Source organism: Lonchura striata, chromosome Z (assembly GCF_046129695.1).
Source record: "Lonchura striata isolate bLonStr1 chromosome Z, bLonStr1.mat, whole genome shotgun sequence".
In the NCBI taxonomy this organism is placed as follows: Eukaryota; Metazoa; Chordata; class Aves; order Passeriformes; family Estrildidae; genus Lonchura; species Lonchura striata.
The window spans coordinates 29,480,141-29,496,506 of NC_134642.1; the positions used below are offsets into that span (position 1 = coordinate 29,480,141).

At 37.0% G+C, this 16,366-nt stretch overlaps 1 protein-coding gene across 2 annotated transcripts in view; it reads right to left on the reverse strand.

Annotated features, from left to right (window-relative positions):
- ZSWIM6 (zinc finger SWIM-type containing 6) overlaps positions 1-16,366 on the reverse strand; it is a 106,987-nt gene that overhangs the window by 32,768 nt on the left and 57,853 nt on the right. For both annotated transcript variants that reach the window (XM_021534355.2, XM_077790464.1), the window contains exons 2-4: positions 15,853-16,209; positions 6,452-6,600; positions 5,785-5,935 (exon numbers count right to left, since the gene is read on the reverse strand). In XM_021534355.2, the coding sequence (XP_021390030.2) occupies positions 5,785-5,935; positions 6,452-6,600; positions 15,853-16,209 (657 nt within the window). The remainder of the gene's footprint in view (positions 1-5,784; positions 5,936-6,451; positions 6,601-15,852; positions 16,210-16,366) is intronic.

Sequence of the window (16,366 nt, forward strand, 5' to 3'; positions counted from 1 at the left end):
ATCCAAAAATTCCTTTACAGAAATAGTCCATTTATTATGCTAGTATATATTTAGTATATAACATAAAGGATTGAAAGAATGTCACTGGGAAGAGCTTTATCACATAAATGAGGCTCATTTCAATACCATAAAAGGTTCCTACACTTAAACACTTTAGATTCCAATAGGTGGTTGATGTAAAGAGATTATGCAATCAATGTGGAAAGTACCCAGCTGAACACAGAGTACCACTTAAGTTCTCATCAACATCATAAAACAAGATGACCTAGAGAGAGCTGGATCAGCATGAAGCAAAACCAAAACACATTCACCAATTCGGTTCCCTGCCCTGCCTTACCAAGGACCTCTTTGGACACAACCTCCTCTCCAGGACAACACCATCATATTCTTATTTCACAAGAAACTAATCCTTTATAAAAAAAAAAAACAACTCAACTCTCTTCCCCCTTTAGGAGTTCTTAAATATCAAAATTGAGGAAATCTACTAGAAATATTTGTTTGAAACATGCAAAATATTCAAAGTTTCTTCATCCTGAAGATAAGCAATAGGATATGGAGATATTGAAAATGGTAGTTCACAGAAAAAACCTGATTTTGTAATCTACACGTTGACAACGTGTTGGGCTCCATCACTCCATCAAGTAGTAGATACTTGTCTTAAATTCTTCTACTTGATTGCTTTCATCAGATTAAGCATCTGGGATTAAATTTAAGAGTTTCAGCTTTATTAAGCTTTCACAAGAGCAGCTCTACTCTGACAACAGTAGCCGGACTAATTATGGCCTGGTTTAGGGTTGACAAGTACAATGATTCATTCACAGCACATGAGAAGCAATAAAAAGTTGTTTTGCATTACAGGTTTAAAAATGTGGACACTTTTTTCATTTAATTTGTCACTTAGCTTTTGCTAAGAAGACTGTTAAATTGCAGTAAGAGACAAATGGGGCTTTTAGTTTAAATGCAATCCCCATATTTAAATCATCTGTAATGGCACAGTGCTCAAGTGGGAAGACTACTGTTTCACAGTGGGCCCTGATGGTGACATGTGACTTTTGTATTCAGGTCCTGTATTATCCATGTGGCTAAAAGGCTTCCAATTTCACTTCACAGCCAGAAGCCTGCAGAAAACACCAATTAACTTGCAGATCTCATTTGCCAACAGTCTCTTCCCCAGTGTCTGGCAGAGCTCAACATTTAATTCCAAAGCAGAGCCTCACAGCCATCATGATACCTGGGTTGAAGTACAAAGTCAATTTCCCCCCTTTTTTTAGGAAAATCTTTTCATTTTTGATGAGAACAAGCAACTTCTATTTTATTTTTCAAGGATGAATATTAATGACTTACCCATCTACTAAGACTAGACAGTCCATTCCTTTTTTCCCTGGACTACAAGAAAGCTTTCCCTCAAATCAGAGATCTCAGCTCAACAGGTATCAGCAGGTATTTACTGTGCATTTCCATACTCCATTGTCAAAGGCAAACCAAGGGGCTTCAGATAATCATTATGACATCCTAAACTCTTCAACCATGGCCACCATGAGTCAAACACCTAAAGATCAGTATGTGAAATTTATATATTGGGATACCATTTAAACAGCAACATGAAGAATTCCAACTCTGCTTTAAACTCTGCAAAGTGGAAGTCACGTATTACTGTGGTGAGTTTGAAGTAATCACCAGCGCATCACTGAAATTGCATCTAGATTCTCCCAGTTTGAGAAGTATCTGAGCAAGCCTTAGACCTGCAACCTTTCTACTAGGTTCTAATATATAAGCAGCATATAGCTTATCCCATTCCTTGATGTAGAACAGGGAAATCTGCTAGGCAATTATATTCTTACTCCCTATCTAGAGGTTTTAAAAAACAACTACCTAGTTATGTGGAAGGCCTTTTTTTGTTAACATGATGCTTTTGAATCATGAGCTGCTCAAGAAATTAGGACTTTGTACTAAAAAATTGCCAGATTCATATTTACACTTGAAGTATTTCATTTGGGGGTCTTGAGTGGATGTTTCAGTGACTTTTAGGGTTTTTTTCATTTTTATTTTAGGTGTGCAAGGTTTCACTGTTGTTGTTTTTACATCAACACCTTCATTCAAACCCAAACTGACTTTTACTGAAATCAGCAATTTACCACAAACTTGAACGAGAACTATGATCAAAGCTCAGTGTGTCCTTCCACTACCCTTGCCAACACCCAATGCCAGGAAGGAAGCATCACTTAAATTCTAACGAAAGGTTCAAATGACCCAGTCAAGGAGCAAAGCTGAAGTTACTTAAGTATGCTTAAAAGCCTATGCCAAGATGGAACTGATGAAGTGACCATATGCCCAGCAGTTGGCAGACAGCATACCAAGACAAGCAAGAGAGCCTTTATTATGCAAAGTCTGTATTTATTTACTTTATATGTACTAAAATTCTCCTAGCTACAACAAATGGCTACCTACCTGTGACATACATGAGAGTACAGCTAAAAGATTTTCTTAAAAGAAATATATATATATATCCCTCTCCCAGATTACTCTGAACAGGTAATAAAAACCATTAAATATGCAGAGGCCTGTGTCACACACCCACCATTAATATTCTGGTTCTCTGACACTCTAGAAGATAACAAGAGAACATTACTTTGTAACATCATAGTATGACTCCTTTTAACTCAGTGTCTGAGTTACCTCTTCTACTAGAACAGACCATATGTTGCTGGGGCCACCCTGATTTTCCCTCAGCACTCTGCTATTTTAACTCTGGTCTGCCTTTAAATCTATTTGAACTTTTTATACATTCACTTTTTTTTTTGTTTGAGATGCAAGTTCCACATGGAAAAAGCAATGTTTAATGTAAAAACAGGGAAACTCAAGCAAAATAAGATCCTAGCAAAAACACTGCAGAAGCTTGTGGCCTTCATATCAGGAAGAAGTTAATCTAAAGCAATTCACACAATTAACAGCATTTTGGAAGCAACTTGCTATGCACCAGTGGAAGGAACCAAGATCCCCTATCGGTGGGGAGACAAAATAGTTTAGAATCACAGACACTATCTGGAGATGGAAGAACCAAGTTAAGTTCTATCCTTTGCCTACTGCCCATCTGGTGTGACTGAAGTGTATTTGCAACTGAAACCATGGTACAAGATCAACATCTTTTGATTCTCTTAAAAGGTGTCAGAGCAGTCCAGAACTGAAACAATCTGCCTCAGACTGCAAATACAGCAGCACAGGTAGTGGTAAGGCTGCTTTTTAGAAGAGACATATGATTAGAGGTAAACTAAATTCAATTAATCCAAAAGAATTTGTTATTTGATGCTGCAGACAGATTCCACCTCCTCTACGTTCAGACAGACATCAAGAAAATTATATTAAAGAAGACTGATGAAACAAGAGGAGGCACTTCAAAAATTTTAAAAAAACTTTTTTGTTTATTGACAGCATATGGCAAGACTGCTACAGGTGAAAGATGGAAAACACATTTTTGCCTCTCCCACCATCTACCACCTCAACACACAGAAGCAATGAAGCATGAGACCCTCCAGGTTTCAGTATTACGGGATACAATTTTGTTCCATACAGGTCCAGCTAGGAATGTGCCTTGCTTGGCAAAAACTTATTATTTGTCAAGAACAAGGGATCGTAAAAATGGTGGTTAAATTTGTATTTGTTTCTAGACTCCAACAGAGCTTTGCCTTCTACGATATCAAGGATTTTGATCACAGAAGTATAGATAGTTAGCAGTTTACTAGCCTAGTACTTCAACTAGAGTGAACATAATTTTTACTATACAGGTTATATCCAATCTTATCCCACCAGTTGGTATGTGATTCAATCATGACCATTTTTGACCTCTACGAGTGCAAAAGTTAAGTTTTGCATTTGAGACTTTTCTAAATTAAGCATATTACTCTTACTTGGACTTGATTTCATTTAGCTTGACTTTGGACCTTTACATTAAGTGCACTACTTACATAATGTCTCATAGGACATCATCTGTAAACTTTTGCTTGTTTGTTATTACATGGTTTTATGTTTTCTGCCATTTAAGTCAGGCACAGCCATATTGATCAGAATACATCAAAACAGACTTCTTTAAGCCTAGACTTGAAAAGGCTTTCCAGAATGAAAACACAGGTTTCTACTCCAAGTTCCATGAAACACAACACAGTTCCATTTAGGCCATGTCTGTCTTCAGCTTGCTTTAGGAAAGCCTCCAAGACACCTGTAGTAAGGTTTGGAATGCTAAGACAGACATGTTAATACGTTCACTCATGCACTCCATGAATTACCTTTCAGAGGAATGAATTAGATTTACCACTCTATTTAAAATAATTCAGGTTATCTTTAATCTCCCCCACACTTGCATATCTACTAGTTAGTAGTTTGTTACAGTACTTTATATCTAGGAAAGCAATGCTTGTGGTTACTTTCTATCTTTCCTCTCACTCTGCCATCTTGAAATACTGTCGACATTCACATTCAAGTTGTATTGATTTTTCCTCCAGATAACACCCTGTATCAATATAGGCTGAGGCTGGGAGGGATTTAGAGCAGCCCTGCAGCAAAGTACTTGGTGTTGCTAGTGGGTAAGAGGGTGGACATGACCCAGCCAATTGGCACTCAGGGCTCAGGGAGCCAAACGTGTTCTGGGCTGCATGCAAAGCAGTGTTGGCAGGAGGGGATTCTGCCCCTCTGCTCTGCTCTGCTGAGACTCCACCTGCAGGGCTGCATCAGCTCTGGGGTCACAGCACAGGACAGACAGGGTCCTGCTGGAGGAGGTCCAGAGAAGGAGAGACGACCAGAGGGACAGAGCACTGGCCATACAAGGAAAGGCTGAGAGCTCAGGTTTACTCAGCCTGGGGAAGGCTCTGGGGAGAGCTTAGAGCACCCTGCAGTACCTAAAGGGGACCCACAAGAAGGCTGAAGAGGGCCTTTTTACAAGGCATGTAGTGATCATACAAAGGGGAATGGCTTTACAGTGAAAGCTGGAAAGTTTAGATTCAGTATTAGGAAATGTGTGGGTGGTGAGACACTGGAACCGTGTGCCCAGAGCAGTTGTGGATGCCCCATCCCTTGAAGTGTTTCAAAGCCAGGTTGGATGAAGCTCTGAGCAAACTGGTCTTGTGAAAATTGTACCTGTCCATGGCAGGGAAGTTGGAACTAGGCGGTCTCTAAAGTCCTTTCCAACCCAAACCATTTTACAATCCTGTAATGAAATTTTTATAGAATTTGAAAATTTCTGAAATAGTTGTTCAAAACTGTTGTAGTGAGTTCCTCAGCACTTTACAGGAAAGTGTCCTCTGATTTCATCAGTTCAAATATACCTTTCCCATTTCAGCCTGTGTCATTCTTTTAATTGACCAATGAAGTCATGTATCAGGTAACGTCTTCTGTAAAGCAATGTTAATTGTTAGTATTCTGTATCTTGTCTCCTTTCTTGCTCAGTAATTGACTTCTGTAATTGTAAATCAGTTTCTTCCTCAACCTTTCCAGCTTAGCACTAGAGGCTTATGTACACCTCAGCTGTTTTATTTGTTTTATTCTTTCCACATCCTCTAGTACTTAAAAATTGTTGGAATTGTACTTTTTTTACACCACGTTCTCACTCCTTCAAATGCAATCTCATGCTGTAGGTCAGACATTTGATTTTACCCAAACTTAACTGAATAAAAGAAAACTGCAGAAAACTCTAATCTGCTTAGCCTAAAACCACAATAGAAGTTTTTCTCAACTCCAAATATGTAATTGTTCTTTATTATACATATGAACACCTAAATGAGTCTGTGAATTTACCCAGTTCATCCCAGAGCTGCCTATACTTGTCAGTCATTGTAGTTCCTTGTTGTCTCCAAAGCGACAGACGGGGGTCAGCCATGAACTGTTCTGTTATCAACGTCAACATGCGAGCTCCATTTGAATCTCTCATTTTTAGCATCTCTCGCACCTAGGAAACGAGTCTTTTAATACAAACTTGAAAGAAGCAAAGAAATTGCAGTACAGACAATATGCTGCAGTGTTAAATATTCCCCTTTTGCTAAGTTAGAAATGCAATTTATATGCATGATGGGAAATTTTTAAGTAGAAAAAACAGTCTGCCTTCCCAATTTTTAACAAAATTTTGGGCTCAGTATCCAATTGCAATTCTTCAGAGAATTTTTCCACAAGCAATCCACAGGTGTATTATACAAACTGCTGTACGGTTTTCCACCATTTTGGGGGTAGGAAGGAAGAGGAGAACAGCAAAGCTGTAGAAGCTTGAAGTGTTACTTCATATCCTTACAACGATCAAGAAACATCAGATCGTAGTCCACTGCTGCACAACTCATTGTCAAGTTGCCATTGTATTCCCAAGGCTTTGTGTTATTTTAGAACAGCAGAATCTAGAACTCTGAGTAAGTTGCAAGTACAGACTGGCTTGGAGAACAGGGGAAAGAAAAAAGGTTCAGAGTACTCAACACACCTTCGCAAAAAGCAAATTGAGCTGCTTCCCTGATCCATGGTATCCACCCTGGGAAAGGAAGAGTTTAACCTGTTCTTGGACTTGTTCCTCATCCAAATGCCAGCAATTTTCATCATCTATGCTAGCACCTGCTGTTGGGTCAGGAGCACCTGCAAACAGCAAGAAAAGAAATCATTATATTCTATATGAAGAAGAGAGATTCTTGAGTCCAGGGGAGAGTACTACTGCAGAGGGGTTTTTTTGTGTCTTCTCCTGTTTTGGATGCCTTGATTTTAATCTAAACAGTCTTTAAAATAAACTTAAATTTCTTCTCAGTAATCTTAAACTCTTAGAAATTATACCTATGAAAAGGCATTTACATACATAATATTCTCTTCTCTAACAAAACATTAGAATCAAGGTAAGGGTTTTTCCTCCCATCTCAGCAGCTACACTAGAATGATTTCACAAGGAAAATTAAGACTTTTAATTATATTTCTACCACTGTGATGTTAAAACCACTCTCCCCAAAACACCTGTGTAATTCCTGTACCTTCAGCAATCTTGCTCAGGTTTAAGTGACTGCTAGTGAGCGCTGCTATTGATGAACATGAGAAGAATCATCACCTTGGTGCCTCTGAGCTGTGATGGTTCTGCAAAGCTAAACAAAGAGTAAAAAAAATCCCCAAACATATCCAAAGTCTTAGAGCACTAAAGGCATTTCCATCATAAGTAAGAGGTACAGATACTTAAGACTATGCTGCTTTCAAAGGAAGCATTTTTACATAGGCAATGTCATCTGCACAGAGTCAATTTAGAGCAACTCTACTTGCATTAGCCCAGTGTCAAATGAAATTACTAGATTCACATCCGACAGTGCTTTGGCCACAGATTGCCATAATGCAGCTTTTGCAGATCACACCAGTGATGTTCCCTCTCTTAAAAAATTAAAACCTTAACTAAAACATGTTCTTGCACCGTCTAGTAAACTATAGTTTTCTGAAGAACCCTGCACCTCCACTGGACATTTTTTAAAAGGTTTTCAAACTGAAAAAGATGAAAAGTACTTATCTAGAGTGTGAGACTCAGCTCAAGGCTGGATATCAACATACCACATATCAGCTATTTTAAGCATGGCTGAGACTCAAGTTGACTTTACATTTTAATTTTGAATTTATCACAGCTGCATAACCTCTATCTCTACTATGTTTTGCAAAGATGTTACAGAAATTGAATCATGTTCAACAATCTCTCTCATTGAAATGTGTGTCCATGTTAACTATGTAGAAAAAAGAAAATAGTGCCAGGGAAGGAAAATTACATGAACTTCTAAAAAGCTGGGATTTTTAACAGAAATTCTGAAAACTTAAAAAAACAAAATAGCTACAACTCTATGATGTATAGGGGGAAAAAACCCATTGATTCTATTGATTCAAGCCTTTGTTTCACAACTGCAGCTCTGCCATAAAGGTGAAACTTTTAAGTGATCACATGAAATGCTGAACTCTTTATTCAATGAAAATACAAATAGAATATTTAGAGGGTCAGAGGGATATCTTATCTACAGATTCCTGAGACAGTAAACAAAAAGATGTTCCAGCTCAGTAATTTCATAAACTGCCTCAATTTCACAGCCTAAAGCTGGGAACACTGCACTGTTGTATATATATATGTGTAAGTGTTTAATTAATAAGAAATTGTGTCTTTGGAGAATAAACTCTCCTCCTTTCCACAAGAACACAAAAGTATCTCAGAATACAGGAATCAAGTTCAAGACAGCATAAAAACCAAGGAATCAAAAACTTGATCTTCTGTAAATGTTTCTCTCTTCAATGTATTAGTTTTAAAGGGTTTTCAATTCTGTCAGCTACATGAAACTCATACTGATAAGTCTTTGGTTGCAAAGAACAAAATAAAAAGGAAAATCAAGCCACACAGGGATAAGCAGTGCAGCTGTTGCACAGCCCCAGGTTTGCAGTATCACCTTGCAAATAGTTTAAATATTTCATTGCTCTAAAACACAAAGAGAGTGAAGAGGAACTGTATAAAAAGCAACAGTATAGAAAATACACTTAAATTTGTTCCTTACTTCAGTAGAGATTTGTCTTTAAATAATCTTGGTTTGGTTACTTTCAAACTGAATTAAAAATAGCCCAATATTCCTTGGCTAAGCTTCCCTATTTAGAGGGTGAAAAAAAATCCTTCTGCAACTATTTACACTTTATCAAAAGCTCACCTGTCATTTTGTGTTACAAGGTCAGAAAAGCAATACAGCTACAGCTACCATGGATTCTTTTAACAACAGGTTTCTTTTACAAAAGTAAGTGCACTTGTTACCTAGGGCCACCAGCATTGCCTCCACCAAGACTACTCCTGCCAGTACAATCCCAAATATATCTTAACCAGGAGCACAGTATCGCTATATTCACACCGGTGTTATTTGCAAGCCGTTAGGCCAGACAACTGTAAAAGCTGAAGATGCCAAGAGTCTGCTCCCTACTGCGCTCTTCAGTACAGTATACAAATACTCTGACTCAGAATGATTTTCTTTCTTACCAGATCTTACATAGGCAACATTCAGTATGATCAAAATTTTTAATTCTAAAGAAATTTCATTGTATATATACCCAGCACCAGCTACAGTTGGAATTCACTCATCTTTCAACCCTGTTGGCAGTCTTCAGCAATAACTGTGGCATGGGGACACTGAGTCTGATCAGGCACAAGTCCAGCCACCTTCCCACCAAGGCAGCAGCCAGACATTCTACTGATGCTGCTGGAGAAGGCTCAGCTTCTGCTGCTTACCATTCTTGTTTTGGGGTCAAGACATGACTATCCTCAACATCTCTCAACTAGGCACTTTTCTAGTTCACTAGGTTCACCTACATCCAGGTGATTAATCTAGCCTGTTTCCTCTCCCACTCCAACAGATATGGATGGGATTTCTACACTGGCATTTCTCTACTGAAAACATAGGACTGGGTGAATAGGTAAGGAACTATCTGAATGGGCAAGAGGAGGATGCTGCCTTAGGGGTTCTGAGAAGCCCTGACAGTAGCTGTCAGGAAGGCTCAGGTTCAGCATTGAATAGGCAGAGCTGAAGGTTCAACCCAAAGGCAGCAGCTTCGTCTGGGGCGTGGCACAGCCCTGAACAGGCATTGGCAAGGCTTTGGCAGAAGGACAACTTGGCTGCAGAGAGGAAAGAGGAACATGAGCAGCCCTGAATTTAAACTCTGCAGGGCACTTTGGTACAAAGGCTAAACCCTGTTTCCCGCTTGTAACCTGGGGATAAGTGTTACTCATGTGCTTTAGAAAGATGTCATGAGGATACATGAGTTCACATTTGAACTATGAAAGTGAGAAGTGTACTGTATAATTACACTAATATTAAAGCCTGTAATTAAAGTGTATCAGTTTACAGACAATAAACTAATGTATAAATCTCCTTCTCCCCAGCCTCTGGCTTTTTAAACTTCTGCATCAACTGGTCTTTGAAATACACTGTGTATCATGTACATACAGTTCAACACAATAAATCTTCATACCCAGTATACAGACACAGCCATATATACTTACTCACGGTCTTTTACTATAATTACTAAATTGCAATCTTAGCAGTCAAAACAGGAATATTGTGCACAACTGTTTGTGACACTGAACACCTAATAGTATTTGAAAACAGGGTACTGGCCTTTTACATTTAGGGTCATAGCAGGTCACATATTTAATATAATCAACTTTCAAGTTTAAGAAGCAAAAGCATTTAAACAACAAATACTTCATTCATTTACATTGCATTTAAAAGCAACTGCTTTCAAAATGAGCAACCATGTTTAAGAACTGATGATATTCATGAAGAACTTAACCTCACAAAACAGAAACAAGCAGGGTGCAACAACTAAAAATAGACTAAGAAGTTCTTATATTGCCAACTACTCAGGGGCAGATCAACTGGGAGATTTAGAAAACACAAAGCAAACTGCTTCCCTGATCCTTATTTCTGAAGCATCAGAAGAGTTGACTTCAAATAAAACCATGCCAAATTATTCACTTGTAGTCATCCACACTGACATTTTCTTGAACTTTCTAATAAAAATGTCATTAAGTATACAAATGAACTGTAGATCAGTTACATTTAATAAAATGTCAACCCATGGCAACATTAGGAATAAGATATGGAAAAATTATTACAAATAAAAAGCATGACAGTGAGTATTATGTGAGGACAGAATTAAAGAAACCCAGCTAGAAACCAATGCTGCTACATGCTGATTCACAACAGAATAGTGATTGATTTAAAAAACATAGTATACTTGAATTAATCTAAACAATAATTACATAAAACCAAGTATCATTAAAATAATTATTCAAAAATATTATTATGTCTTTGATTCCCCAAATGATTCCAAGTTTACACATAAGTCACATAACTTCAGGACTTTTGGGTGAACTATTTAACACCTGTTCAGCAGCTCACAGCACCAAAGGAAAACAGCAAATGCTATGAAGGTGTCAGCGATAACACAAAATGTGAAGACTATGTTAAGTTGCTGAGGAAAGTTAATTAAACCCCAACAGGTTTTTTAACTTCAAAAATTTCTGCATTCCCTTTGTATATGCAGCCAAACATGCTGTATTATTTACTAACAATATCTAACCTCTCCTACTAAAATCCGCATCTCATAAAAATCCACATCATCATATAGCAGTATGTTTCAAAACTTATTAGTTCATGGTAGATAGAAGAACTTTATCAGCATAGATAAGTATAATTTATTATTTATTTTCCATATATTTTAGCAAAATCTATTTTCTATGTAACAAGTTTTATATTTATGTTTAGTGTATCCGAAAAAACCTTTTCTAAAACCTTAGTTTCATAAATTATTCTTCATGTTACTTTACAGCTACCAGTCTTTTTATTTTTACATTCTACTATTTATTTACATTTAGTTAGGTTTCTTGAATTTCTCTAGTTTAGGCTACTCTTACTTCCTCCCCAGATCTGGCTCACCAAATAATTCGCATAATAAGCACTTCACTTTCATTCTTCTTGAAAGGAAATTCACCTGCCATTTCCTGCATTCTTCTTTTGCAATTAGACTCTCAATTAATTTTGCACTTTAGGCAGGGGCATGTGAAAGATTCTATAACTTTAAAAATAATTTAACATTACACATTCTCTTTACTAGATTAGCAATACATTTTATTCAGCCCTACCCTACCACACAATTTTCTATTAAAACTCCCATCATTCCAGTTAAACACATTAAGTACATCTAAATACATAATATTAACCTGTACCTCCAGATTGCCCCTTTGAACTTAATAGTTATAGGAACAATATTAGATATTCTGAAATTTTCTTCGAAAGCTTTTTTTATACATGTTTTCTTCTTGAATGCCTCCTCCAGCACTGCTAATATACATTAGAAAGTAACATTTGCTGAGGATGCACCCACACTTGCCTAGACAAATGCAGGAAAAAAATCAAGAAACAAGCTGCCTGTTCTTTTCAGAAGATGAATATACTTCAGCTGCTTCTTCCCAGACCCTATCTCTTAAATTCGAGTTCACCTGTATGTGGATCTGTACTGGCAAGTGACTTCTACTGTGAGTTGGAGAATCAGAGAATGGCAGAAAGTCTAAAGAAATCCATATAGTTCCTCCAAGAGCAGAGATTGCAACAGCAGCAGTAAACGCTCAAGAAAAGAAAGAGTACAGCTTAAAAGGTAAAAATTAAGTAAGTTTGCTAAATTGTCCTTATACCAAAACCAGCAGACCCTTTTTCACTCTGCACATAATAAAAATCCAATGTTAATACAAGACTAATATAAAAACAGACCTTCCCTCTCTCCCCCTGCACCCATCCCACAGTTTGACCTTCCAATTAATTTACTGAAGTGAGAGTTTCATACCTATGAAAAGGCAGATCTAAGATAACAAATCCAGCTGACAATCTTTTGTCATCTCGACTGCTCTCTTCCTAGACTACACTTTCTCTCCTACAATGGTACAAAAATTAAAAGGGAGGAAAAAAGCCTCAGCTAAGTAAGACCCAAAACTACATCCAGCTTCCTGTGAGAGCATACCTAAATCAAAATCCAATGTGAAGCTAGCAGTTCTGCAGTACAAACACCAGGAATGGTATTAACACGTGCAGTTTTCTTCAGTATGGATTACACACCACAAAACTCCAATTTTGAGATCATCAGTAACATGAACAGCTGTAACACTGTCATGCGAAAAAATCAGAACACAGTATCTTCTCAAAAATAAGAGCTGCTTTTGTGGTCTAAAAATATGCAGAGCACTCTTGCAATGACCACCAAGTCAAAATAGCATGGCAAATACAGAAAAATATTCCCACTAAATCACTTGTCTTTCCTGAAGAAGTTAGCGACTAGCCAACACATTCTTGTGATTTTAACAGCATCCTTTTACTTCTTCCTGCAGTGAGGCTCAGTCATGAAGCAGGAAAGGATATTGCATCATCTGTGTCTATCAAGAAACTCAAAGGGATTGGTTATTATAAACCTGTATCAAAGTAATTTCATTAAATCCCACAGTAACCTCCTGAAAGGTGGCCAAAGACAGTCATTGAATGCTGCAAAACAGAGTTTTGAGCAGGTGAAACATTATACAATTAGCTTTTTCTTTAAAGGAGAGCACTGATGTTATTTCATCTAATCACCTCTCTCATGAGCTAGCTCATAAGGATAACAAGACAACTGTGATCAAAGCTCTTCCAAGTCCCAGACCAACCAAACATACAAATAAATACTATTCAAGAGTTGACTTTTTCTGCATATCATTGAAAATATATGAAAATTAGAACTAGTACAGTGACCACAGAGAAAAAATAAAACAAAAGAATGGAAGTCTTATATAGAATAATACTGAAATTAAACTATCTCTAGGCAACACTGAAAAGAATTTCCCCATCCAACTCCAGATTCAGAATTTCTCTTAATCAAAGCTGTTTCAGGTGTTTCTGTACCAGGTCTCCTCTACTTTCAATAAACAAGTTTTTCCTTCTCACTTATCTTTGCCTTGAAGTAGAATTTAACTTCTCTTCAAACACCAGTTCAGTTTCAAACTGCTCAAAGCAAGAGACGTATACAAGGCAGTTTCGTGCTACAAACTCAACATCTGCAGCACAGGAGATATGATAGAGTAAATGGTGACCTTACATTCATCAACCTATGACATTAGAATTAGAAACTTTTTTTTGGTTATTTTTCATAGAGTTTTTTTGTTAACTGTATTGTTTTTAATCTAAGGAATTTGATTAAAGATCAAAGGAACAGAATCACAATATGAATCCCAGAAGAACACTTCTCTACAGAAGAACTCACTTTTTCTTTACAAGAACTATGTAATTTTTTTGTACTGTGAACAAAAAAACAAAAACAAAAAAAAAACACCTACCAAAAAAAACCAACCAAATAAAAAAAAACCCAAAAAAAACCCCACCAAAAAACCAAAAAAAACCCCTCAGTTTTATGTGAGTCTGACAAGAAAAGCAGGAAACTATATAAAGTCCTTTATAACCCTGTCTCCTTTGGTAATAGCAGTTCATTTTCTTATTCATCCTGAATTTTCTATTTTGGCTTTTGGCATTTTAGTAGAAAATAATCAATAAAGATATGCTGCAATCTCACTTATTAGAAGACAGCAACATATGGAAGAAACATTACAGTTTTTTTTATTATTTTAAACTAACCCGCTCAAATTCTATGCAAAATGTCATAACTGATCATCAACTTAGAATAGGAAATAAAAGAACTTTTTGCTATTTTCAGTGATACAAATCTCAAATCTTTCTCCAAAACTACTTAATATAATAATGAGCAATACTGTCAAGAGCAAATTTCTGACAGTAAACAGCCAACAAAGACTAACATGTCTATGATTAGTCTAATTTATAGAGTTCACATTTATTAAGTCTGTAACAGCTTGTCATTTCTCTTACATTAGCAATAGTATACAGACATTTGTAACACCTGTCCTTTGTGTCCCACCCCTGCCTTCCCCTTTTCTAATCACCTTTGACTGAATCTTCTGTATCCTTCTCTTACCCTAATTCTTCCTTACCCATTAGCTCACCAATGTTCAAGTCATTAACATACTTTCAGCTCATAACATTTGAGCATGTTCCTCTGCTGCTTAACGTCCTCTCATTTAGTTTCACTTCCTTTCCACTGTCACCATTACATTCAAAAACTACAGCAACTGCCTTGCCTCTGGTCACAACCCCATAGCACCCAGTGCCAAAAAAGACCACTGCTCCTGAAATTCACTTTCTTGCAGCATCATGCATCTGGGCCTGTTAGGGTCACAGAAGCACAAGGAAAACGTTTAAGCTACAGATGAATCCTGTTATTAAAAAGAATGGGTTTTTTTCTGCCTACACTGTAACTAACATACCCATGGTTTTCTTTATCTTAATATTAAGCATCTTGGTTCTGTTTGTATTTTAAGTTCTTTGAGTAATGGTCATACCTCAAATATTTAACACAAGACCCGCTCCTGTCAATAAAAAAAAAAACAGAGAAAAGAAGATATTTTTAGATATTAGGTAACTTATTCTTCGCCCCTAAGTCACCCTTATACTTATCTGGCCATCTGAGAGGACATTTCTACCAGGTGACCTTACAAGAACATAGGACTCTAATAAACTAGCTGGGTCACCTCAAACCCACAACTACACACTCTCAGTTCAGCAGGGCCCATAAGAAAGCCATGTCAGAAGCCTCAAGTCAAATTCAGCACCCTTTAACACATAAAAGCTGCTCACAGCAAAAAACAGCCATTAAAATCATGTGCAGCAGAGAGACCAGGAAAGATCAAGACCTTGGCTAAGCTGTAACTGCTGCAGCACCAACAGCAAAAAAACCATCAAAATACAGTTATGTTTCTTCTGACATCATAAATAAACCAAATTCCAAAACTTAATAGAACTGTATTTAATGAATGACATAACAGTAACATTTACTTGCTTGTATGCTCTGTTGTTAAAACAAAACTCCACAATCAAAGTGTCAGAAAACTAGTACAAAGAATAAAATAACAAGACACCACTGTTAAGTTGATAAACGAGTTGCTTTAAGCAGTTCCTTTAAGAACACCACTATTCAGTTTTAACTAGTTGGAAAACTCAAGCATGAAGCAGAGCAGGTCACTTATTAACTAAACTGCTGAAAACATCAAGGTCATTGCTTGTGAGTTCTTTTCTGAGATAATTTTCTAAGTATCTTAAAATGAAGGTCCAGTAGAAGAATCCTCTTTAGTAAATACCATTGGAACACAGAATAATTCAGTGTGGAAGACAACCAGGCAGGTCACACTCCTGAATGTACAAAAAAAGCTCAAAACCTATGAGGAAATGAAGCAAAAGGAAGGACAAGCATCAAACTCACCATGGACTTGATTGATTTCTGAGTTCTGAGAAAGAATTTCATCTGCTAATTTTTGAGCAGTTGGCAAAACTTCTGTGTGGTGTACTGTGATCAAATACTGCACAAATTTTTGTAGTTGGTCTCTGTTCATTTGAAAGAGTGTCTCTGAAATGGGAAGATGCAGTTTGACCTGATCTGGCTTGCGGATCCGGTATAAAGAGAGTGCCACAACGTGGGCACAGTAAAATATGTCCTTGTTTCCACAGCTACAGGTCACTGAGGTAATCTTGCAACGATCAAAGCTGATAGCTACATTGCAAACAGTTTCTGGCTCCGATTGCATTGCAGGCTCTGTTACTGTGCCACTCAAGTGAAAACCTATGCAGGGAAAAAAGAGAACTTAATGATACATGTAAAATATTATATCTCATTATCAAGGAATTTTTGTTAATGAAAAATTATACATCTCAAAGTATTTGCTTTAATTACAAATATGATTAATACTTTTTTTCCATACATACCTCTTTCATCTGCA